Source organism: Venturia canescens, chromosome 9, assembly GCF_019457755.1.
Source record: "Venturia canescens isolate UGA chromosome 9, ASM1945775v1, whole genome shotgun sequence".
NCBI lineage: Eukaryota > Metazoa > Arthropoda > Insecta > Hymenoptera > Ichneumonidae > Venturia > Venturia canescens.
Genome location: NC_057429.1, coordinates 21,275,736 through 21,300,740, shown reverse-complemented (window position 1 = coordinate 21,300,740; position 25,005 = coordinate 21,275,736). Strand labels below are relative to the sequence as shown.

General features: G+C 42.3%; 1 protein-coding gene across 1 annotated transcript; it reads right to left on the bottom strand.

Moving 5' to 3' along the window:
- Nucleotides 1-254: 254 nt before the first annotated feature.
- On the bottom strand, nucleotides 255-24,477 carry opa (odd paired). The gene is made up of 3 exons (XM_043428272.1): nucleotides 22,912-24,477; nucleotides 2,976-3,145; nucleotides 255-2,188 (listed from the first exon to the last, which is right to left on the bottom strand). Exons 1-3 carry the CDS (start codon nucleotides 23,870-23,872, stop codon nucleotides 1,709-1,711), a joined length of 1,611 nt encoding a protein of 536 aa, XP_043284207.1. The 5' UTR covers nucleotides 23,873-24,477; the 3' UTR covers nucleotides 255-1,708.
- Between the last annotated feature and the right edge of the window lie 528 nt (nucleotides 24,478-25,005).

Here is a 25,005-nt window from a genome sequence, read left to right as displayed (position 1 = left end):
ATATTTTTTTTTCTTACTTTTTTTTTTTTTGAAAAGTATAAATTCACATATATCTATATTTATGGATGCATGTTCCACGAAATGAATCTTTTTGGGGAAAAAAGATGGGAGGAAAGTATAGTGGTGGAAGATTCTTTGCAGGTCAGATCGCGAGACGAGATTTAACGGAAAGAGATAAATAATCATGGGTAATGAATAATTGTGCAAGGTTGATTGATTTTTTTTTTTTTTCGTAATGAACTTTGCATTGCAAGTTTATATTTTCAATGTTTTGCAAAACAAATTTAATAATATATCGTATAATACAACGTCGCACTCTTATTTCAATCTCTCCATCCCCTTTTCCCTCTCTTTTAACTTGTCGGGATTCCATCGCTTATCAGTTACTCCTTGCAAATCTAACCATATACACAATATTAATAATTATCGTCAATACGATAGTAAAGATAATAATACCAATAATATATTCATATCAATAAGATTACTCGCAATCAATGGTAGATTTTCTGTATGTACAGGATATCACATAATGAAAAAAAAAAAAAAAAGAAAAATTACATATTTTACAATCAATCATATACATCCTTGTATCTCATCTTTCATAACGTACTTTCGCAAATACATAATTTATTAAATTTTCACACTTATGCCTCAATTCGTCTTCTTTTTTCCATTGAATTAATCAACATTCCCATACTTAGATATTTACAGCTTCTCAACCATTTATTTATCTCTCTCTTTCTCTATTATGCCGGAACCGCAAAAATATTTTATGGATATTCGATCGCTAATGCGAGATTACACAGTTTCGGACGAAAATAATTTCGCTACCCCCTCTCTTATTTTCCCTACCCACATTGAAATATTATTGTTCATGCATGTGACGGGTGCACGCGGCTCTCTAAAAAAATACAATAGGCAAAAAGCTTGCTTAAGAGTTGTCGAATAGAGTATACATTAATATTTTTTTTATTTGGTTAGCTTTGAGGCACGAACGTGACTGTAATTGTATGCTGGCTGATGTCGCTTTGTTCTTGTTCTTTACTATCATTTACTCTTCGTATGATCTCGATTCCTTATGCTCGTATCCTCCAATAATACAAGTCGAAGGGAAAGGAGATAGTTGGGTAGAAAAAAACATTTGATCGAGGGCATATGCGAGGCTTCTCGAGTAGTGAATTCATTAGCCCTGCATGAGACTCCGAGCGTTGATTTTAGTGGAATAAGGATTCTTTCGTACTGATTGACATCTCGATCGAATAATCTTAATCGACGTGTCCCCTGTTTTTTCTTTTCCTCTATCAACCGCTCGTCCGCGTAAATTACCGATCAGAGTAATGTTGCGGTATGAGACTGTTTTATTATAACGAGCCTTCGGATATTATCGCATTATTTGGCTTTGGAAAAAAAATGTTTCTCAAGATTTAGCATTTTTGTTCGTTTTGAACGAGGTTACGGTTCATAAGGAATGATGATGATGATACCTCGGGTAAGGTTCAGAGTAAAATCTGTAGCAGGGACGTTTAATACTCGAATTTTCCACTAAATATTGAATAAATGATTATATGTACAGTGATAAATTATTTTTTAAATCGTCATACGTCGACGTATGGTTTTCACGAAAATTCACGGCTTTGATTAATGAAGAACGTCTACTTGAGAGTGGCGATAATTAATTTGTCATCCGCGGAAATACGTATTCTCGAGCTCAATAAGCGGTCGCTTGATGATGCATCAAGGGGTTGAAATGATGACTGAGATGATGGGGTGGCGGTGGTCCGGGTAATGGACTGTGCTGGGCTCCAACGCTCGGTGGTTGGCAGACGTACCATTCGGTCAGTTCGGGACCCCTCGGACTCCCGAAGTGATGATGATGGTGGTGTAGGTGATTATTAGCGTTGTTGTTCTCGCTGCTATTGTTGTTGTTGTTGTTGTTGTTGTTGTTGTTGTTGTTATTGTTGCTGTTGCTGTTGCTGTTGTTGTTGGTGTTACTATTGTTATTGCTGTTGGTGTTTGGTGTTTGATTGGCCGCGGATACCGAATTGGGCGTTGTCGGGACGATCGGGGGTGGCTGTGGAGATTCCGTGTGGCCCGTTACTGACAAGCTACCTCCGCTGCTACTGCTCTCTTCTCCTTCGCTCTCGTAACCTCCTCCCAGCTTTCCCTCTCCCAATGTCATACCGTGCACCTGAAATTATTATTTTCCATCCTAGTTATTATATTATATTATATTAACATTGTGCATGACTATTGCATAACTCGTTGGGAATTCCGAGCGGTCTAAAAAAGTTTGTGACGCATAAGTGATTATAAACAGAGAGACACAAACGGGCTTGGCTCGTAATTTAGTAAGTAAATCTTCTCGACTGGCTTCCGCGAATCTCTCGAAGACAAAGCAAGATACAAGTGGCAAAATAGACAGCAAGAACAAAAAATATAAGAGATTAGAATTTCAGGACAAAATGTACCAGAACAAGAAGGATCCTCGAAATAACTTCTCCCCGTTTATTTCCATCTCAGCCCCTCAGTGGCCAATCTTATCCTTCGCGTATCTCAGAGACTCGCGAATGCAGCCTCCCGTTTTCTAGTTTCTATCTCATTCTTGCTATATATCTTTGGGACTGCTCTTTTTGCCGCGAGACCCACGTGTAATTTCCTATTAATATTCCAAGCTTGGTCGTGCGTAAACTTCTTATTTTTTTCTTGGTATTCGCAAACGGAATGTATCCCTCTCTTCTCTCTGCTCCTCCTCCTCTTCTTCTCTCAGTTTATCCTACTTTTTTTTTCGAATTTTTATTCAACTATTATTTTGTCGAGGTTTAACTCCAAATTTAAATTGCGAATCGCAAATTTATTATGAAAAAAGTGGTGGTGATCGCTCAAGGATGATCGTAACAAGAGTTTGTCCGACATTGTTTTGTCGAATCGATCGGCGGTGGATTATTTATGTTTAATTTATTATTCAAAAGACGTACCTTCATGTGTTTGCGCAACGAGCTCGGATGTGTGTACGACTTGTCGCAGCCTGAGACTCGACAATTGTAGGGTTTGTCGGACGTGTGGACGTGACTATGCTTCTTTCGATCACTGCTATTTGCGAATCTCCTCTCGCAGCCGGAGTATTCGCACTTGAATGGTTTCTCGCCTGTAACATTGATTGAACGATATTGAAGATGAGATCTGCATTTTTTGAAACTCGATCCGCGCTTTCAGACGACGGAGCAGTAGTACAAATTATTCTCGTTAATTGTATAATTCTTGTCGCTATTAAAAAAAAAAAAAAAAACCAAAATCTATCAAAGATGCTTGGTCAACCGTTGATTCGTCGCATATTTAATCCGCCATTAAAAATCATTATCAAGACCGTTAAACGATATAATGTCACTGATATAATGCGTATTTTCACCTCGGAGTTGTAAATGTGCCTCGAAAAAGAGCGAAAAGTCGCTCGCAATGAACGATTTTTTTCATTTTTTTTTCTTTTCCTTTTTTCCTATTTTTTTGCTCGTTCATGCGGGGCGTCGAGTGCAAATAGAGAAAGAGAGTAGTATACCGGTTGCGGGCTCCGCTTTCCCTGCCGGGGGCTGACAAGATATCGAGAGATAAGGTCTCGTGCACCCGAATGGTTGAAACGAAGGGTGGGCTGGGGCGCGCGCGCGGCAAAAGAACGGGGGGTTGGGGGTTGAAACGACGACGCGACGTCCTGGCTACTGCTTTGGGACTGGTGGCGTGACTTTATTTATATCAACCGGAAGTTGACTGGAATATATTTCACCGGTGCACACTCCCTTTTCTCCTCGAGAAAACCTCCTCTCTCGCTCTCGCTATTGCTATGCGAAGAGAAAAATCCAAAGGCTTTTCCCGACGACGAGAACAAGTTTTTGCGCGCGCGTTAAGGCGCGAAACGGAAACGCAAACTTGGCGGATTTTTTTTATGGCCAAAATGGCGACCGTCTTCCGCTCACCAACGAGGGAGAGCTTTTTCGAGGTTTATCTTGATTTTTTCTTTCGGTGTCTTCCGGGCCAGCAGCACAGCGACGCGAGCTAAGACCGTTTCGGCTCGAAAACATTGAAACGCGATTTTTATTTTTCATACTTTTTTCAAACGAATATGAAAGTATTTTCATCGACGGAATAATAATGACTGTTTGAAAAAGTATATGGGACAAAAGCGATATTCGAATAATGGGAACGTCTATACACTCGCGCGAGGCTTACTTTCGCTCGGTTACCGAATAATTAAACTTTCAACCTATATACAAAGACATTCCTATATATCGCAATGTCGCAAACACCGTTCACGCGACACGTACGTGATAGAAGCACGCATCATTATACAGATGAATCGCATCCGCAATAATTCGATGCATATACGCGCATATCTATACGTTCACAAGGTTACGATTACTTTGAGTCTATGGATAAATTAACGATTGGATTTAAAAGATCGAGGGTGATGAATTATGTTTATGGTGACAAGTACAACGACCAAATTTCATCGCTTCCTTTCGCTCGCGCACGCGTTCCGCTCTCCCTCTCTTTATTGCTTCCACGCACTTTACTATATTCACGCAGAGAAATTTAAGAGGGGGAGGAGAGAAGTAAAAAAACCTGAGAGTTTCTTCGCAAGCAGGACGATTAATAACTTTTTCAAATCTGTCCCCGGCACATGCACGCGTAGACTCGGATACACGCTTATATATATATATATATATATATATATACGAACAAACGGTAGCACGTAGCAAATATAAATAGCGGATAACTAAAATATTTCTTTCTCGCTCAATACGGGCCTCTATTCTGTCCGCATGTGCAGATGGCAACAATGTGCCATGAAATATTGCCCCGTACCATAGTTCCTATCCCATTCATATACACGCGGATAAGTACATCGGTCGCTGCCGAACGAGGGGTCGTAGTTGTCATCATTTCGAGTTTGGTCTCGCTAAAAGTACGCCCTTTTTCATTTTTCATTCGGACTATGCGTATACACATACATAGTACCTTATTTTCTCACCTAGAGTCAATCCCGAGCCCTCTCTCTCTCTCTCTCTCTCTTCCTCTCTCCGGCTTGTGCCAGAGAGCTCAAATTCAAACTCATTGGGAGGAACTTCCCTGAACGATTCGCCATATCTATACACAAGTCCTCATTCCAAAAGTGGAACGTGTGAGAGAAAGAGGGAGCATATTTTCGAGACGGTGTATTCGTGTTATGACTTTCAGAATGGGGAGGCTGCACAATGGTCCAGATCCCGAGTTGGGATAAAGTAGTTATTATAATCATTTCTTCTCTCTTTCCGTCGCATTGACTTTCGAAGACTGAGCAGGACAGAGAGCTGGATTGGTCGCGACGTTATAACTCATCCCGGAATTTATATAAATATATATATATATATATATGTAGTAATATAAGCGCTTTATAGAGGTATACTTATTACCTCAGGACGGAAGACGATAGGGCCCAAATGAGGGGATTTACAAAATATAGATCGCTATCGATATTTCTCTCACCTTATTTTTCCTTGCAATAAAATATGATTTTTCTACAAAAAAGGCTCATCAATGTTCGGAAGCCAGCAATGTTTCTTTCTTTTGTCGAAAAGCTTCATGAGCCCGTCGTTGCTAACTTCCGTAAAACGTCACAGTAAATTCTTCAATTTTTTTCTTCGAGTCATTTTTTTCGTCCTCGAACGGTACAGGATAGAGGATAAAAGCAGTATAAACGAAGGAAAAAAGGGAACGAGCTTCTTGGAGAAATCTTTCAGGAAAAACGAACGCAAAGTCAAAGACCATAATTTTTCAGTTTCACGTATACACTCTGCGCATCGCGTGTTATAAAGTAGACAGAGAGAGAGAGAGAGAGAGAATAAAAAAAGGCGGACTTTTGTATGATCCTGCGAAATGAGATTTTAGTTGAAGAAAATGGTTGTGCAAACCCACGGTCAGGCAAGGACCACCGGTAAACTTGCTTCTGTCTTTTTCTCTTACTCTTCCTCATTCGCTCCTCGGGACCTTCCGAGGAATCTCGAGCGAAGGCAAAAATTTCATTGAAAGTATGAGAGAGTTTTTCGGAAAATTCGAGTTTCGAGTGATATATGGATGCATCGCCAAACAAGCGAGAGAGAGTGAGTGAGAGACAGAAAGGGCATTGTCCCTTGGGCCTTGTGGGCCAGACATTTGAACAGATAGACTTTGCTCCTCGCAGCCTTGGCCCACGAGGGATAATAGATGATTTTTCACGTCCATTGTGAGTAGGCATCTCCCATCCTCTCTCTCTAGCTCTTCCTTCCTTTCGCTTTCCAAAAGAGGCAGAACTGTTTTTCGTATAGCAATTCCGTTGATTTTTGACCTAAAGAGTGACAAAGAGGCAACTAAAAAGTAAGACAGAGAGAGTTAGTTGAAAAGAGGAGAGAGAGAGAGGGGTGGGGGTCAGATGGAGAAATATGGTATAACCTTCCAGGACTACCACCTTCACCACCGGTCTATTCTCAACGAGTTCTCGAGTGGATAATTTTCTCGTTATATGTTTGATATTAGAGGGAGAGCGAAAATTGATTTTCAGGAGAGTCAAAAGTAAATACACACAAATAAACTCGCACACACGTATCGAGTCTCCCGGTTGAAAAAAATAAAGCCCAGAAGATCGGTCCCCTCGAGGGTATTTATATATTTATCGAACGAGCAAAATCGATTCGTATCCGGCGATTGACACTCTCAACTCTGTACCCCAAATCGTTTTTTGTTCCTTCATTTTCTTTATGTTTTTTCTTTTTCTTTTTCTTTCTCTGGCTCGTTTGACGAGACGGTGGAGTCCGCTGCCTGGTAATTCTCCTGCAGTATGACTTGGACGAGTCGAAGAGATCGGTACTCCGGATAACCCAAAGTCGTTGGGCAAAAGACACGAAGAATTGGGGATGAGAACGGAAAAAATAAAAGATCGGTCCGATCGATATCGATCGTTCTGGCCGAAAAGATCGACACCAACGACCCAAAAAATTCTCGGATCTCTTTCTTCTTCTTCTTGATCTGACTCTCGCGCGCATCTGAAGCACCAACGATTTGTGCGATATTGGATTTAGATTCAAAACTATTTGAGTGATTTTTATTACCGATTCCGGGGAATATGTTGGCTCTGCTCCAATTTCAAAAGCGGCGTAAAATCTTGTTAAAAAATCATCTAATCTTACTTTGAAATCCGTCGGTACAAATACCAACAACTTTCATTTGTATAATCATTTGTCATTCGTCATAACAGACACAAGTGACCTTGCATATATGATCCAGAGGTTAATACTCGCCGTGGTCTTGATGGATCCAAAATTTACCTGTCACGATGCGTTCACGAGGCAAATCTGTTGGATTATTTTCCCCGCTCCTTCTCGACTCTATTTAGTACTTGTCACGCCTTTCGAGGCTCTCCATCTTCTTTAGATTATACCTTGACGAAGATCGAGCTCTTCGGAGATACGCACGAAAAAAATATGTTTGATTTCGAGCGAATAAATAATATAGGTACAATTTGGGCCGATTTCGTTTAAGATTTATTTATAATATTTCTATATAGAGAAGGTCGTTCCTCACTCTACGAGTACCTATGTGTACAAATATATACAAGCGTGTTTGAATTTCGCGAAAAAAGTCGAAAAGAATCCAAAGCACAATAGACGTTGTGTACCGTTAATCCTTGGCTTCGAGGATCAAAATACACGCAGCCTAGCTCGTCATTTTCTTTTTTTCTCTTCCACCTTTCTCCGCTCGTTCGATCTCTTCTCTTTGCATTCATGTTTACACGGATAACTTTCAAAACAAGCTTGAAAAATCCACCAGTTCACAGGCGATTCGCCGAGCTGTAAAGGCGGGAGGAAGAAAATACACCAGAGCCGAAGAAAATCGCTCTTCTCGTGTTACTTTGCCAAAAATGCCCTCTTCCCAGTTTGTAAACTTACTATTTCGATGATCCGGAACAAGGAAGAACGCGATGAGTGTATGCACGAAAGAACGAGCGTGGGGAAGGAAAAAAAAAACCATCGTATACGTGGAAAAGAACCGCAAATCCGTGCGGGTAAGCCTAACTAGCGGTTGATGCGCCGATCATTCCGCCATATTGGCCATCAAAAGGGAGAAAGGGAATGAGTGAATCCTGCTCCGAAGAAGAGCCACCGGCAGATGTTTTAGCTATTCTCTCTCTCTCTCTCTCTCTCGCCCCAACCCTGAAACATCTATCTTTTCACCAGAGAATATTCGACTGTTTGCCACCGTCCGCATGACCATAAGCTTTGGTTACGATGCTCCTGGCTCTTGTGCACTCCCTCTCCCCCTTCCCGACAGCTCTCTATTGCGTGTCCTTAACATTTCGAGTGTCGATTCAAAGCTCACGGGGATGCACCGGTGACGCCTCTGTGATTCATTCGTTATCCAAGCAAATAAATTGTTCATAAAAAAATGGTACAAGGTTCATTTTATATTTATGTTGAGTTCTCGTTGCAGTATTATAGCAAGAGAAAGTAAGTGATAAAAATTCGGTAGCGAGTTGTAAGTGCACGTAGGAGCAGTTTAGAAAAGTATCCCCGTGCTCGGGTCATATACGATAATCGCGTCTTTCCGTTGTATATGCTCGGGCTACCGTAACGCGAAGACACGCGGAAAAAACGAAATTCCACTCTCTCGCTCTCTTCCTCATACAGTCGTGAAATATCTACCTTGTCTCTTATTCTCGTAGTTTTTTTTTTTTTTTAACTCTTTCCTCAACCTAAAACCATGATAGCCTCCGAGGAAGCGCGTGTTGCGGCTGGTGTTCTCGTTCGGACGGAACAAGAGATCGAGACGAGAGATTTTTCTCTCTTTCTTTCTCCGTGAATCTGCGTGGCTGCTTTGCTCATATAAAAGATATAAGGGGCGCCAGAGAGAAAAGTAGCCGTGCAGAGAGTGAGGACGCGATCTTCTGAAGATTCGGATACCGGATTCGTCTAGAGTTACCAGCACGATGGATTCCTATCGTCGCTCTTTCGCCGCGACGTACCCTGATCCACATGCGAACGCGCACGCTCTTCCCCGCTCTCGAACTATATTCGTTTTTTCCTATTACTCCACCGGAACTCTAGAAAATTTCGTATCGAAACGACGTTTGATTTTTCTTCCGATACCTTACCGTTTCGAATAATATAACGACGTTTTTGCCGTTGGAAAATTATTTCTTCTTTTTGTTTGGAGACCATTCCGACGCACATCCCATTATCTTGTATGCGCGCGCATACGTATTTATTCTTGGAAGATGGGATCGTCTTTTTGGACACTGACCCGTGTGCCTTCTTTATCCCCTCACATGTGCCCTTAACTCATGTCGCGTAGTTATATAGTTGTCACGAAGCGAGAAGGTGGCGGACGTCGACGAGAGAGCGAGAGGAAGAGAGAGGAAGGATCGCCGCAGTTGCATACACCGCGTCCTGGACTACGTATAACGTTTAATCTTTTAGTACGAATCTCTAAAATGTAATTGAATATCTCTCACCGCGAGGGGCTTTAGCAGCCAAAAAATTCAACAAAATAGCCTATCATTGTGTAATATCGCGGGGATGAAGGAAAATACATTCGCACATTTCTTTTGATTTCGTTCGTTTGTTCTGTTCGTTTACCATTCGAGTCTGTTACGATTATTGTACTTTTCTGTCCTAACGAAAGTCACCGCAATCCTTATGTTTGCGTATATGTATAGATATATAAAAATTCAATAGATTTTGGGCTTTGAAGCCAAGTGCTGAACGTAAACGAGCCGTAGTGACTTGGCGTAAACAGCCATTGAATTTCTGAATACTCTCGAATTCTCATGACACGCGGTAAGATCTACGTAGGATGTATGTATACGCGCGCGTCACACATGAGAGCAGATACATACCCAGCACAAGCAGGATAAATAAAAAAAGGGGCGATAGATATTTTAACAGAGAAAAATTTCAAGGGTTTCTCCTCTCGTCGAGAAGCAAGAAAAAGGGAGAAAAAAGAAGAAGGGGCTTGCGAAGCGATACGGCCCTTGAACTTTGTTAGTGAACGTGTACGGCTCTTTGCGAACAAAATCTTTCTGTCTTTCTTATTCTCTTTTACTCATGTGTTTGACCTCACGCTTGTGTCGTGAGAGATGAACGACCTATAATAATATCTCAACATTCAAATCAATAAATTAATCAATATCAGCAGTATTAATTGGTCGTTAAAAACGATCAATTCATTTTGTGGCTACGGTGCAAGTAAGAGGTTGAACTATATTCATAGAATTTTGTGAGAGGGACGTAGATCAAGGAGGAGTGAGCTTTGCTTTTCATAAAAATCCACAGACACGTGAAAGTATGGGTGCTTGTGTATTGAGATGAAAAAAATGCCGTACACTCGAGCGAGAGCGTGCCAGAAAGAATTCATCACGGTATTGTTGTTCCGTGTTGCTAAACGCCAACGAAAATCTCCGAGAACCGCGATATTCTACCGTGCTTGTTAGAGACCCATTGTTGATTTGTCTTTCGTCCCTGGTCCCCTCTCTCTCTCTCTCTCTCTCTCTCTCTCTCTCTCTCTCTCTCTCTCTCTCTCTCTCTGCTCCCGGTGGATTGAGAGAAATTCTGTCGGCTGTGGGATCTGGACGAGCTTCGAAAAATGAGAGAATGTTTTCTTTGTAACGTGGAAACTCGAATGGAGAATGAGCTCTCGGGCGTGCCGCCGTAGTGCACCGGGATTAGCACTTGTATTCCTTCTTTCTCAATCCGCCACTCTCTTCTTTTTTTTTTTTTTCATCGAGGATACGGAACGAATTGTAGTTCGAGTATGACGAAAAGATTTTCTTTTCGACTTTAAGCATCGAGGATTTTTTCAAATATACACGTAGTAATAACCAATTATACCGGATGGAATGTGAAAAAAATATAAGAAAAAGGAACAATACTATATACGCGGTCAAAAGGTGTTCCCGTTGTGATCGAACTTGGACACGCGGTCGATTAATAATCATCGGTATTGTTAAGCAGCATCAAGATTGTCTTAGTTTTCTCCTTTGCGATGATTGGACTCATCGTTAAAAGGACTTTAGTCACAGTTAATTTCGTTAGCAGACGTCTGGTCATTAGTGAACGTCGAGATTAAAAGAAATAAGATAAAAACAAAAAGCAAAAGAGAAGATACAGAAAATGATCTTTCGATTGGTATATTTATTGATGTTCGATGATTCGACGGATTTCCGTTCTCCGTCTTATAATAGCATCGTGTTCGGACTGTGCGAGGCGTTTTCAGTCGAACAGTCTATATCCGCTTCTCTTTACTCGGTCGTCGGTCCGGCTAAAAAACTTTTCCTCCCCTCAACAGTTCTCATGCGTGCTCTCCCCCCCCCCCCCCCCCCCCCCCCCCGCTTCTCCCCCGCCTTCATCGCCGCGCGTATTTCTCTCTCTCTCTCTCTTTCTTCTTCGCGTTTCTCATCCTTGGAAGGATTATTTCCCAAGCTCCGTTGGTTCGATTGTAGTTACGTTGTCAGAACAAAACACAGGCTCTTTCGAGCCTCGTCTCGCGTGTGTGGCCACGGTTTTCGGCTTATTAATGAACCGGCTGGGGGTCATCTAATGACTGGACAGAGGGCGTGGTGGGAAGATTGCTAAATCAGAGGCCACCTCTATTCATAACTTAGTCTCGTATAATTGTGCGAGCTCCGATCTCTGCTCCTATATACGCTTCTCTCTTTCAATGACATTTCGTTGACGCTTCTCGGGAGAAATTTTTCCACTCCCCTTTTCCTTCCTGTCTGGATTTTTGGGAAATCCTTCTCGTCAATTCTCTTCTTCGATCGATACTAAGAATCCCCGTAAAGACAACCGTTTGAGGATTAATCGGGTATCGATTGATTTTTCACGTTCGAGTGGAAAAGAAAATGAAAATCATGCTCCAAAGACCTTTACTCGGCGATGAATTTTCAATGAAATAATTAACAAAGTATCATGATTCATTTAACTTCAATAACGATGAATGAAGAAGGAGATTCGAGAAGCGGCGGGCACACAGGCGAGGCACAGACGAGGAGAGTTTCGTTTTATCCATAAATCGGCGAAGAAAAGGGGCGAGAAAAAAAAAGAAGATGAGAATGGAAGTAAAAGGACGAACATAGAAAATGGGATAAAAAACGATGGAGGCGGAAGGGAGTGGTGGAAGTGAGTGAGAGAGAGAGAGAGAGAGAGAGAGAAAAAAGAGGAGGGGGTTGAACATAATGTTTCCCACAGCAGCGAGCGAGGAGAGTTGTATATTTTACGATATGGCGAGCAATTTGACATCTCGCACGAGACATAATTCACGCGGCCGCCCCTCCATATTCTTTTATATATTATTACATATACGTGTATGTTGTGTATGTGTATGCGTGTGTAACAGCGTTGATGAAAAAATGAGAGGCGTAGACGACGCGATTTTGTTCTCGAACCAATTGGACTTGAGCCCTTTTGAGTTCGATTTCGATGGACGCGTATGAGCGCATGAAAAACATACTTGTTACATATTTCTTTTGGCGTACCAATGTAAAAGCGCGCTGTATGGAGTATGGTATATACCGCGGCGGCTTCCCCATCCCGAGCAACTGCCAAGTGGAAACGTATATTCGTGATCAGACAAGAATACACATTTCGCAATCGAGGCCTTTATAATACTCTCTTTATTACTCCTATGTCGTATACCATTTTTTTTCTTATATTCTCTTTCCGAGATCTTACCATTGATTGCAGGTAATAACGATAAATATGATAAACAAATAGCTATACGTTTGAGAAATTTTTTTTTCAAAGTTTTCAAAAAATCACTCCGGACGATGCGCTTGATAATATATAAAAGATTTCAATATTTAGAAATAACACATATCTATATATTGATTTGGATTCTTAATTGTAAATATATTAGTTATTTTTTCTCTCGTACGCGCGTTTGAAGGGTTTTTTTTAGTTGATAAAAGGACTTGCGCGCTGAGGACCTCGATCAACCCCACGCGCTCCTTCAACCGCGACTCGAGCGTCGTTTTTTTTTTCGATTTATTTTCATCGCTGATACGCCGTTGGCGTGCTTAGGCACCGTTTCACGCCACAATTTTATTTATTGAGATTTCGCAAAACGACTCTCGTGAACTCCTCGAGGATTTTGAGCGCATGGCAAATCCTGCACACACACACACACACACGCGCGCACACGGCTGCACAAAGTCTTTATGATTATTATTCAGATGTGCATGCGCATACGTGCAAGATTCCTTCTCGGAGTGAGGCTAATATGCTCACAGGTCTCTCTCGTCCACCGTTTCTCGATGCAGCACACAAACATCCGGCTGCATGTTCACATTTTCATCCGGCAGAGAGGCAAAGATCGAGGGCGCCCGGTTCATTTTTCATTTTAATCGCGGGCTAATTATCTCCGGTGAACTTTGTTAAAACAGCGATTATGGCGCACTTTTGTATTTGAAAAAATATTTTGAATTCTATTAGCTTAGCGTATATAGTATACGTTCAAATATAAGATGCCTACAGGCTAGTGCGAATAAGTATATTATTTGTTCTTCCTTCGCGGTATTAATAAACGAAACTTTGGCATCGGTCGAGCAAAAATTTCAAAATTTGTTTCTACATCAGACTCCATTATCTTGAAGTTCCAAATTTTTAACGTTGAGCAACCGCGCGAATATGATGTATATAAAACGATCTCGTTTGTGCGTTATTTGCTACTTTTGTCGATATAAGAGTATTATCTGATAATAATCATAATCATAACGAATCTTGCTTCGTACGGTGGATGCATAGCGACTGGTGAGAGTTTCGATTTTACAGTTAACCGTTCTGCGCGCTCCCTCTCTTCCGCTCTTCGGGGTGATTATATAGTACGTAAAGGCACGAATAGTTTCGAGATCTGCTCCTTGTTATCTATTACCCTATCTCGTTCAAAAATGTATATAAAATATAGACGAGAAAATGTTGCATGATGGAAGTCGCGGCATATACGGAGTCTCATGAAAAGTCAGCTTAAGAATAGTAAACAAACAAATGACAAAGTGAATAATATACGAATCAATCGAAAATTATAATTTATCGTATATTAATTCGATGAAAGAGAAAGCTTTTGAGAAGAAAATGAATCGATTAATCGAACATAAACTCATTTAATCGCGGACGAAGACACGAGAAAATCCAGCTATTTCTTTTTTCTCGCATAGGCAAATTATTCTGCTCCGTTAACAAAACGAAGAAAACTAAATTTTTCATAAGCGCAGTACGGTTTAAGATTTGATTATTATTCGGAACGAATTATTGTTACGAAAAGGGTTGCTCACCCGAAGGAAGAAATAGCTACATCCCCCCTAATGATACAACAGGATCAACGAGAAGAGAGATAGAGAAAGGAAAAGAGGTGCAATATCGAGTTACACGTCACATCGGAAATTACAATAACTCAAGTTTCGTAGGTTCACCATAACCGTCAACATGCGATACGAAATAATAATATAATATAAAGAAGCTTCAAACGAGCTCAATTTTGACTCAGTCCCTGGGGGACCGTCTTGTTGCCCGTGCGAATTATATTTGCCGGTACTAGGTTGGTTGCCTTGAAAAAAAAAAAAAAAAAAAAAATAAAAAAACGTCTCGAATGTCTTCCAGTTATTCATCCTCGAGAGTTGAACTATTTTTTTTTTATTTTTTAATTCCGACTTTCGATTGGATAATTTGCACCGATGATTTTTCGAAATTTCCGAGCATCGAGTTTTCAAAGTTTTCGAAGGAGCAGCATATCGGTAGCAGTTTTTATGCAAGGACTAAAAAATCCAAGAATGTTATATAATATGTTATACATACATATTAAGAAACAAATAGCAAAAGGCTATTGCATGGCACGCATTTATACATACAATGGTTTGCGAGTCGTAGCAACTTCGGAGTAATAAAGAGCAATAAGAAGGTCGATTTGAGGCTGGACATTGTGGTACCAGTTGCCTTTTCATCCTCCATCCCCCTCCCCCAACTCACCAACTCATATACGTATATACACGTATAGGAATGAGAGAATTTCATATTGTTTATAGACAGTAACGTTACTCTGACCGTATATACTAACGATACCTATGTAAATGTACTATTCGTTATCCTTATCCCTTATCATTTTATCCTCGTTCACGATATTTCGTGTCTCTCTCGCTCTGGTCCATCGCCTCACCCCTGTTTCAGACCAATTGTACATGAGACGACGAGAGAAAGAGAAAAGTTGGAGGATTCCAGAGCCCGGTCGCTCGACCCGCGACCCCCGACCCTCGCTCCTTAAATCATCCACCGCTAGGCCGCAATTCCGTTTTGTTTTCTCGTTTCTCTCTCTCACACACACACACACACACACACACACACACACACACACACACACACACACACACACACACACACACATACTCATTGCATATCTGTTTCTTTTTCCTTTTTTTCTAACATTCATTTATTTATTTTGTCTGACTTTCTCGCTCCCACCGCTGTCCACTTTGTCTTCCCACAATCTTTTTATCATATCTTCCTCCTTCTTTTTTTCTCGCATCCTCTTCTCCTCTATTTACGGAGACACCGAGATCCAAAAGAGGAACAGAGAGAATCCACTTTTTATCTCGTCTTGCTTCCTTTTTCTTTTCTTTCTTCAAACTGTGAGAACATTTTTCGCCCTATATATATGAACATTATTATTTGTTTTTGAGGATCATTTTGTTTTTATTCATGTCGTTCTCGTTATATTATATACCGTGTAGTAATTATCATTTCATTGGAACGCGACTAATTATATATCGAGAAAGTAAAAAAATCCATTGCTTTACTCGTTTGATCAAGGCAGCTTTCGAGTCAAATGAGCCACTCGGTGGATTTTTCCCATTTACCGATGTTTCTCTGCTGACATCTCCAGACGGAAATATCACTGTATATATTCAAGAAAAAGAATAAAAGATTTAAAAAATTTTTTATCTGCAAGACGTACGTACAGATTTTTAAATTATTTATGGTGAAATAAATTTTATAATGTTGCTCCGAGATGCAGGATAATCAGCGTGAGATAGAAACGAAATGAAAAGATAGACTGATTCGTTTCCTAAACGCGAATGATTCAATGTAGTTCCGTGTATACGCGAAACTAAGGCAACAGATACGAGTGTTTATACATGGTGCGTATGCTATTACACCTATATTTTGTTTCGTGGTATGGGCATGCGCGAGGCGTAAACCAGAGGCATTTTAAAGTCAAGGTGTAGTGTTACAAGAGAAACATGTGATATCCCTTTTTTCTTTATTCGCTCGGGATCGTCACTGTGCCCAACTGGATATTCTTTCACTACCGTGTCCTACACACGCTGGTAGCTAAAAGCGCGATTACTTCATATATCCGAAGTAGAACGGAATAATAAAAATAAGAATCAATTTTAACATGATGACAATAAGTTTTTTTTTAAATATTTGTAATTTCAATTTACTGTACGGTACTTTAATATTCGAAGCTTATGTTGTTAATATATTCTGGATCGAGCTCAGAATTAACTCGTACTATTTTTGACACTTTTCTTTTGCGTATACATCAACATTGCATGGAGAAGTCGTAAAGGCAGTAGAATCAAAATAAAACGAGCTCTACATGTTTTGAGGTTTCGAAGTGCGTGAGAGTTTGTATATAATCTGCCGGGAAATAAAAAGGAATTTGGCTTCTGGATAACGTCCTCGTAAGATATATACCAAAGAATCTCGAGAAACTGATAGCGAGAAAGAGGAGAGAGAGAGAGAGAGAGAGAGAGAGAGAGAGAGCAGTCCTTTCCATCAACATACTTTTTGGGATTTCGAAAGACGTTAATCAAACGGCGTGCACGCGAATCGCGGACCACGAGCGACTTTTGATTATTTTTTCAGCTGACACTCGCTCGAATGAAGAAGCCCTCTTTTTACGCGAGGGTGAGTAAAAAGCTTGACGTGAAGCAGCGAAACAATTAGCCGACAGTTATTTTCACACTATTCACACACCTATATATAAATATATATAAATCTTTCCTCTTTTTCCAACTGCCGACTTCCGGCACGGCCAAAAAGACGAGAGTGATGGGTTTGCTCACGATGAGCTGATTTTAGAGATATTTTAGAGTAAAATATTATTGAGATGATCCTAGTACCGCGTTAGCTAATTCACGGATCAATTAATTTCTTTTCTAGAGCGATTAAAGTTGCACGAAAGAAAAAATAAAGCAGTTTTATTGCTGCGGAGTAATGACAAGTATTGTGATGGAGGGAACTGGGAACGGATGCAAAATAACTGCGTTTAATATACATGACGAGAAGGGTAGGAGAGAGATATTGTGTGTACAATCGTTTGAGAATAAGGCTCGAGGCTCTCTAGGCGGACCACAGAGAGCTCGTAGAACTCTCGTGGGAGATGGAGAAGGAGGTTTGCAACAAATCTTTCTGTCTAAATCAGTTTCAAGTGAGATAAGTGTTTGGTGCCCTCGAGGCTCTCAGCGAAGGCGAATTGAGTCCCTGGTCGTCCTTCACCCACACAAATACACGCACACACATAAATTAACCGTCTTTTGCCAAGTTGGTAGGACTTGAGTGCCACACTTTAAACTGCTCGTTCTCCCACCGCGGACAAGGAACACCGGGAGTACCTTTTTTTATTAGAAAATTATTTAGAGCGGTTTTTATTGCTTCAATAAACGTCAGATTCATTTGAATAATTTTTCAAGACCTTCTCTAACGTCTCGATGACCCTCCCTTTAAAAGATATACACGCTCATTCGAGTATAGATCGATCACTCGGAAGGTTGCGCAACGTCTCTCTATTCCTCACTTCTTGACCTTAAAACCCTTCAACATTTTCATTTCTATAGTGGCACGGGAAGACGGATATTCCGGGGTCGCTTGTCACGGAGTAACCGTTTTTTTTTTCCTTTATCGTCCCGTTTTGTGTAAGGTGAAAAAATAGTCGTGTAAGTTCTGATCCGGCAGTTGATTTCGAAATTATGACGGATAGGAACAACGAATCGGAAACGGTACATCGTTTCGATATTGAACGATCCCACATTTCAATCGTCGTTTCGTATCGATTGGATCAACAACAAGTTTCTACACATTAAATGATTTTTGACGCACACTTTCATACGAGTCCATGTTCATAGGTCCGAATATTGTTAATTCAATGAAGCTCCTAATATAAGATGTAATTGGAGGGATCATGAGGGTTATGAGAGTTACCTCAAGCGCCTTTGTTTCTCGATCCACGATCAGCGATATAGGCATATTTTATCTATAACGAGTTTTTCAGCCCATGACGCGTTTTTTCTTCTTCTCTCACATTCTTTAATTTTTTTCCGACGACGATGTTCTACAACGTTTACTCTGTACGTGATTTATTTTCTAGAACCCTTCATTCGGCATAAGTCCGACGGCGATAGCCTATATCGGTGAACGAAGCACATTTATTCCTATCTCTTCTTTCCCTTCATTCGATTTTTCACACAAACATTGTGTGTCTCGAGATTTTGCTCCAATTTCTGACGAAGAGAAAGGTTAAGAGAGAGAGAGAGAGAGAGAGAGAGATTGGAGGGGGGAGGAAGAGAGGATAGGATTGGACGATGGTCAAGTATCGTGATAAATCAAATTACAGCTATCTCATTTGAATCTCACGATTCCAAAGTTTCGAAAAAATTAAAAATAAATCTCTCTAAATGAACATTTTGTTTGATGTATAGAATGATTGGTAAATATTTGTGACAATAAAGAGCATTAATTAAATATTGTTTGACACACTTTTTCTTAACGTTGAGTTGTGAGGACTTTGAGCGTTATTTGGTGAGTAGCCATTTATACTGTTTTTTTTTCTCCGAGTTCATGGGGGAAGGGCGTTGGGAGAGACAGGAAAAAATGGGGTGAATACGCGGGGAAGCGCGCGCAGAGGATTCGTCCCGTAGTGAAAAGCAACAAGCTCGGCCCTACTTAACGCATATTCCAGAGACCCTTGCGACGAGGACTCATCCCCTATCATTCCCTTATTCTTTAGGATCCCCTCGTATACCGGGTCAACGTGTTGCACTGTGTAGCGAGAAACAGCCAAGCGATGAGGGAGAGGTGATGATGCTGGGTGCTTCGGGTTAAGGCCAATGGCAGACATCGACGAGGGGTGAATCCTATTGTCGAAACGACCAATCGGAAGAGCTCTCTCCCTCCGCCCTTCACCCTTCCTAAAACCCATGCTCTCTTCACTCGTATATACGAAGATTCTTTTTTTGTTAACTTTTTTCCTGCTTTCGCTCGCGCTTACTTGTTACATTCGTTGCGCTAGCTACTAAAAGGACCTCGTATATAGCTCACCGCGCGTTCAATATTCAACATCGTGTCTTTCGAACCGTAGTTATTATTATTCACGAAAAATTGATGCTTTTGTTTGTCACGCTTCTTCTTTCCCCTCTTTTGGTACAGAGTAAGCTCTTTTATAATGCATATGAATTTTTCTCAAAGAACAATCTGCCTCTGTCCTCTGAAAACGCCGCGTACGTTGGAAACATTTCGCGAATTTGTATCGAATAATCGATTATTACGCTCGTAATTTATATGTTTAGATTTTTCTTCCAAATGCTATATTTATTTTGTGTATTCGGTTGAGCGACTTTGTTGAATTTTTCATCGATCGATTACTCGAGACTCGATTTGAAGTAGCCCCCGGTATATAGAAATATTTACGCGGGCCAATTATTCGAACGGACAAAACGTTACCGGGACACTTGGCGTTCACTTGAGAATCCCAGCTTTGTCGAATGATATTCATATACACATACATAAGTAAACTCGTGAGAGAGCATCGAATTAACCTCTGTCAAAGAAAAAGTACGTACAATGCTAATACATCGAACTCGAAGCGATTTGACTGGTGAAAAAAAAAAAACAAAAAAACAAAACAAAGGGTTGAAAAGGCAGTGCTGTTACTATAAAACAAGAGAGAAAGGGGAGAGAAGAGAGGGAGGGAGCATTTGTGGTAAGAATCGAGGGGTGTTTGGCGAGTTCTTTATATAATATTTTCATCACAACTGCCGGTATATCGAGTATTTATTTATATCGCACGTGGTATAACGACGAGAAGGCAGAGGGGTGTGAAATTCTCAAAACATCGCTAAATTTCTATTACAAGGGTTGCCACCCACGATGGCAGAGAGGATTGGTTGGTGCGCGACTCGTGGAAAATTAAATGGCAAGGCGATTTATAACAGCCCGAAACTGCGCGAAGGTTCGAATCGCTTGGTCATAAACAATAAGGCATAGTTCACGGAACTCGAGTTTGCCGGTTATATCGCGTTAACTTTCAGTCACGAATACAGTCGGCGAAATAGTCCATATCTCGCGTTGGCTTTTGGAATATTTCGATATACCTATAATGTTAAATTTCACAATTCTCCTACCCACGCATATATAGCGCACGCTCGGCGCAGGACCGCAGGATAAGTTCAGCCCTCGTCTCATACTCCGCGAGAAATATTGTTCGCTCGAGAGGAGGGTTCTTCTTTCCCATATGATGGAGCAGGGGGCAAACACGTGCACGAGAGTGTCACGCGTTCTGCAATGATTATTACGGGGCACCGCCGCCGCCGCCGCCGCCACCACCACCACCACCACCACCAACTTGCGTATACATTATTTCACATGTATGTGGAATGTAACGCGCGCTGCTTGCTTATACACGTACGACGACGTATATTGATGAAAATGCTAGAGTTTAGCGAGCGCGTGCGTGCGGGATATACCGGCAACTTAATTATCACGAGTCGTTAAATGAAGATATACAATCGAAGACTACAATGGCCTACACTCGACGCGCTATCTTTACGCCTTTGAGATCATGCACCCTTTCCTCTCTAGCTATCCCTCCCTTCCTCCCTCGACTCGGAGGGTTGTCTGGAAAACAAGTTAAAAGTTATTGCTACAAAAACGGGCAGTTGTTACGAGGATTTCTCGAATCGGCGATGTTTCCGTATTATCAGGACGGGTCACAGAATGATTGATTTTACGACTAGAACCGTCTGTACGGATCGTCTTCGGTAGAAACTGCGGTCGTTTCTCACAAACCCAATAAAAATTCTATTACATCTGCAATTAGCGAGAATCAGATAGCGCTTTTACGTCGTTGAGAAGCAAAAAATCATCGGCCGTTGGATCAGCGAAACATTAAGTTATCAGGATGAACCAAATTTTCAACGTTCCGCAGAATGAGATGATGCCCCGAGAGGGTAGTGGAATAAAAAAAGAAGAAAAAGAAAAATCAGCACCGTAAATTTGTGAAAGAATTTTGGTCGTCTGTTTCGTTCCTCGTGTGTTGATTTGTCTCTGAGCCATGAAAAATCATGGATTGATCGGCTCGTGTGACCTGTTACAGGAGGGAATGAGCCACGAAAATAAATAAAAATACTCGGAGATAAATTAATAAGATTGGAGAAGCAGGCCTGGAATTTAACGAGAATTCCGGTATGGAACCGCGACTACGGAGGAACATGATGTATACACGTGTAAAAGGCTCGAATTAGAAATGGTCATTGCCGTGTGAGGCTAGCGGCTACGAGCGTTGAATCAAACGGGGAGATGACGAGGAGACGCCAGGCGTCTGCCGAATCTGGCCGTCGGCGGACGGCTCGCTGCCTCCAAATCTGGCATTCACACGAGAAACGTTCTTCTCTCCCGGTGCGAGAGCTCAATATCTCCCCGTCAAGGGAGTCTCAGCTTTTATAATATATACCTCCGGTTTGAGGATGGTGAATAAACTTATGTAAATACCCGTGTCTCCCGGTTGCGTAGCGATCCCAACGAACACGAGCATAAAGAGACACGATATATGGTCTGGTAATTTCTTAATTGCACTCCGAAAATTCTTGTCATCGTAAAGAGGCGCTTGATTATATGGAAAAAGTGAACAGGTTACAGGCGCCACACCGCATCATCGAACGAGTGGGAAAATAAAAAAAGATGGAAAACATATTGAAACAACTATTGGATCGAGTAAAAAAAGGCAAAGTTTTCGAAAATCAAGGCGCGGATAACGTGACGGGTGGGTGTTGTCGCTGCTGCTGCTGCTGCTGCTGCTGCTGGGTATATATACGGATTTACGATTATAGTACCCAGGAGACGCGGGCGGTTTTTTCATTTTCATTCGCTAAGAATGCGCCGCCACCGGACCGCAAGAATATATGGGAGAATTTTTGCTGCAATTGGTAAGACGCCGCCGATTGTGCGTATCGCACTCGCGGTACGATTCGTTGAACGCGTGCAATCAAGGGAACCTCGATAAGCGGGGGATCGGAGAGATACGAATATTGAGGATCTCGATTACGATTACGATCTCGAGGGCGAGAAGATGAGTATGAATTGAGTGAAATCACAATGCTCAGCACGAGCAGATCGAGTGGATGATCCAGCAACAAGACGTAGTCAGCACGTGAGGGGCGTTTGCCTATTCTATACATATACACTCGACGAGAGTCTTTATTTTTTCCCTTGGTCGCTCTTTCTTCGTATACGTATTGTAATACCTTTTTTCGCGCTTTCTTTCTCGTGTTTATCCTTCCGGTGGCCAGTGTGAATCTAAACCGCACCACGCCCATTTCCCAACAACAATCTTCGAGTGCAAAGTGTTAGTTTCAAAGAATTCGTTGCTGCAACCGGATGATGCACGAGAATACCAGCACCTTCGGAGCGAGGTATGAAAAAGATGGGGGTTCAACGGTCTCGTTGATGTCGTCATTTTTATATTATTCTTTGCCTCATTCCTAAGCTACTCACAAGTTATACTTAACAATAATCGATCTTTGGCAGGAGTACGAATATTGCATGATATAATAAATGAAAAATCTATGCAGCTCCGCCGATAACTCACCCGTATGCGTTCTTTTATGAATCTTCAAGTTCTCCGATCTCGCGAAAACCTTGCCGCAACCAGGAAACGGGCATGGGAATGGTTTTTCACCGGTGTGCACCCTGATGTGGTTGACGAGTTTGTATTTTGCTTTGAAGGCACGGCCGTTGCGCGAGCAACCCTGCCAGAAACACGCGTGTGTCGTGCACTCCGGTCCACCCACGTGTTCGACCGTAAGATGGGTAACGATGTCGTGGAGGGAATTGAATAGCTTACCGCACAATTTTCGACCGGCGGGACCAGGTAAATCCTGATCGATCCACATGCAGGACATTTCTTGTCTCTGCGAGCCACCCCCGGTTCTCATGTACCGAAGGAAAGCTCCGTGGGGATGATGACTGGGATGAGAGACCGCTGCGTGCTGCTGGTGATGTATCGAGGCAGGTGCTAAATGCGGTCCACCGAGATACTGATGGTGAGGAGGTAGCCTCGTATCCTGAGTATAGTGGCCGGGATAATGGCTCGTCGCTGCCAGGGGATGTTGACCAGGATGATGCGAGAATTGTTGCATGCCCCCGGCGGTCCCGTCGTGATGAAGCGGGGTAAACAGGCCTAAACCACTTTCCGGCGTCGTTGGATTCGCGGTCGCGTTAAATTCGTGCTCTCGTCGCAATAAAAAGTCTCTAGCCGCGTAACCAGGATGATGACTCATGTGATGGCCCATGTGAGGGCTCATGTGACTTCCAGGATGAGGATGATGAGGTGGATAAGCCGCCTGAGAGGGGTGATAATGATGATGCTGCTGTGAGGAAGGGTCACCGGGTGTTCCGCTCGCGCCTCCTTGTATTCCCACATTACCACTTGCGCCGACTGTACAAACCGATTCCGGTGTAGCCGGTGATCCACTCGGCGACAGCTTTATTCCAAGACTCGCGAGATGGTGCGGGTGTGACGCCACACCGTCTAAAAACGCATTCATCATTCTGAAATTATCGGGCGACAACGCTTGTTCGCGAAAATTCTCCGATTTATTTTGTTTTAATATTTCTGGCGGCGGGATCTATTCGATGCAGCGATCGTCGAACCGCTCAGTGAGCGTCGGCGAACACTCTTGCCACCGATCCGCGCTTCGACTCAAACATTACTGATTTTTCGCACACTTCCTTTGTATAACTATTCCCGTAAATATATGCTTCAATTTATTGGTGGAACATACACTCGGCTTATCGACGACGATATAAAACCTCGCGCACTTATTACGATCGATCCCCCCTATATCCAACGTGTCAAATTCGTAGGTATATAGGCACTTGTACGATTGTTAATACGGCTTGTCTAATCTCGATATTTACCCTCAACGATCACTATCCGATTATTCCTCGGCAATTTCGTTACAATACCATTATATCGAGATCCTCCGCGTTTTTCTCTTGTTCGTTGTGGCCGACAATGAGCAGCCGTGTACGTTTGATGAAACGTTGATTAAACACTTGTCGGTTTTAGACCGTTCGATGAAGATGTTACCGGGCAATGAACGCGGCAACGGCAGAAAGCGCAAAAATCCGTTGCTGTTGCTGTGTTCCTTGCTGCGTTCACAGCGGGACTGAAGTGTAGGGTTCTCGGGCACTCGCCGCGGGGCGACTCGACTCGCCACGATTTTTGGGTAAGGGTAGAGTCGACCCTCACCCGATGGTTAACGGCCTGCCCCCCTCCTCCCACTATGCCTCTCGCTAACGGCACGCCTTTTCCTTGCTTCTCTCGTCCCGTACCTTCGGCCTGATCGCACGACCAATCGCGATCTCGTTCGAGCGATACCAGATCGTCATTGGCAGTAAGCGCTCCCCAATTCGAGCGCGCGACGGCCTCGGCAATCGAGCAATTCGTCGTACAACTGGAGAAGTCGGAGCCAGAACGCGAGGGAGAGCGCATGGTCGAATCCCACCCATTCGAACACGCCTCTTTGTTTCGCTGGGATTCGTTGTTCCTCGCGCGCTAACAAACTCAATTCATTTCCTTTTTATTTCTTTCCGCGCCCTTCACCCAAGTTAACCCCCCCCCCCCCCCCCCCACCAGCTAGGAGAACTCGACGAGCTTCCGGGTGCCGGCAGTGCATTC

Excerpts from the sequence above, each read along its gene's own strand:
- opa (XM_043428272.1), bottom strand. The coding sequence starts at position 23,872 with ATGATGAATGCGTTTTTAGACGGTGTGGCGTCACACCCGCACCATCTC. Across the intron at positions 3,146-22,911 it reads TCATAAAAGAACGCATACGG|GCGAGAAACCATTCAAGTGC; the intron begins GTGAGTTATCGG and ends TCAATGTTACAG. Across the intron at positions 2,189-2,975 it reads CGTTGCGCAAACACATGAAG|GTGCACGGTATGACATTGGG; the intron begins GTACGTCTTTTG and ends TAATAATTTCAG.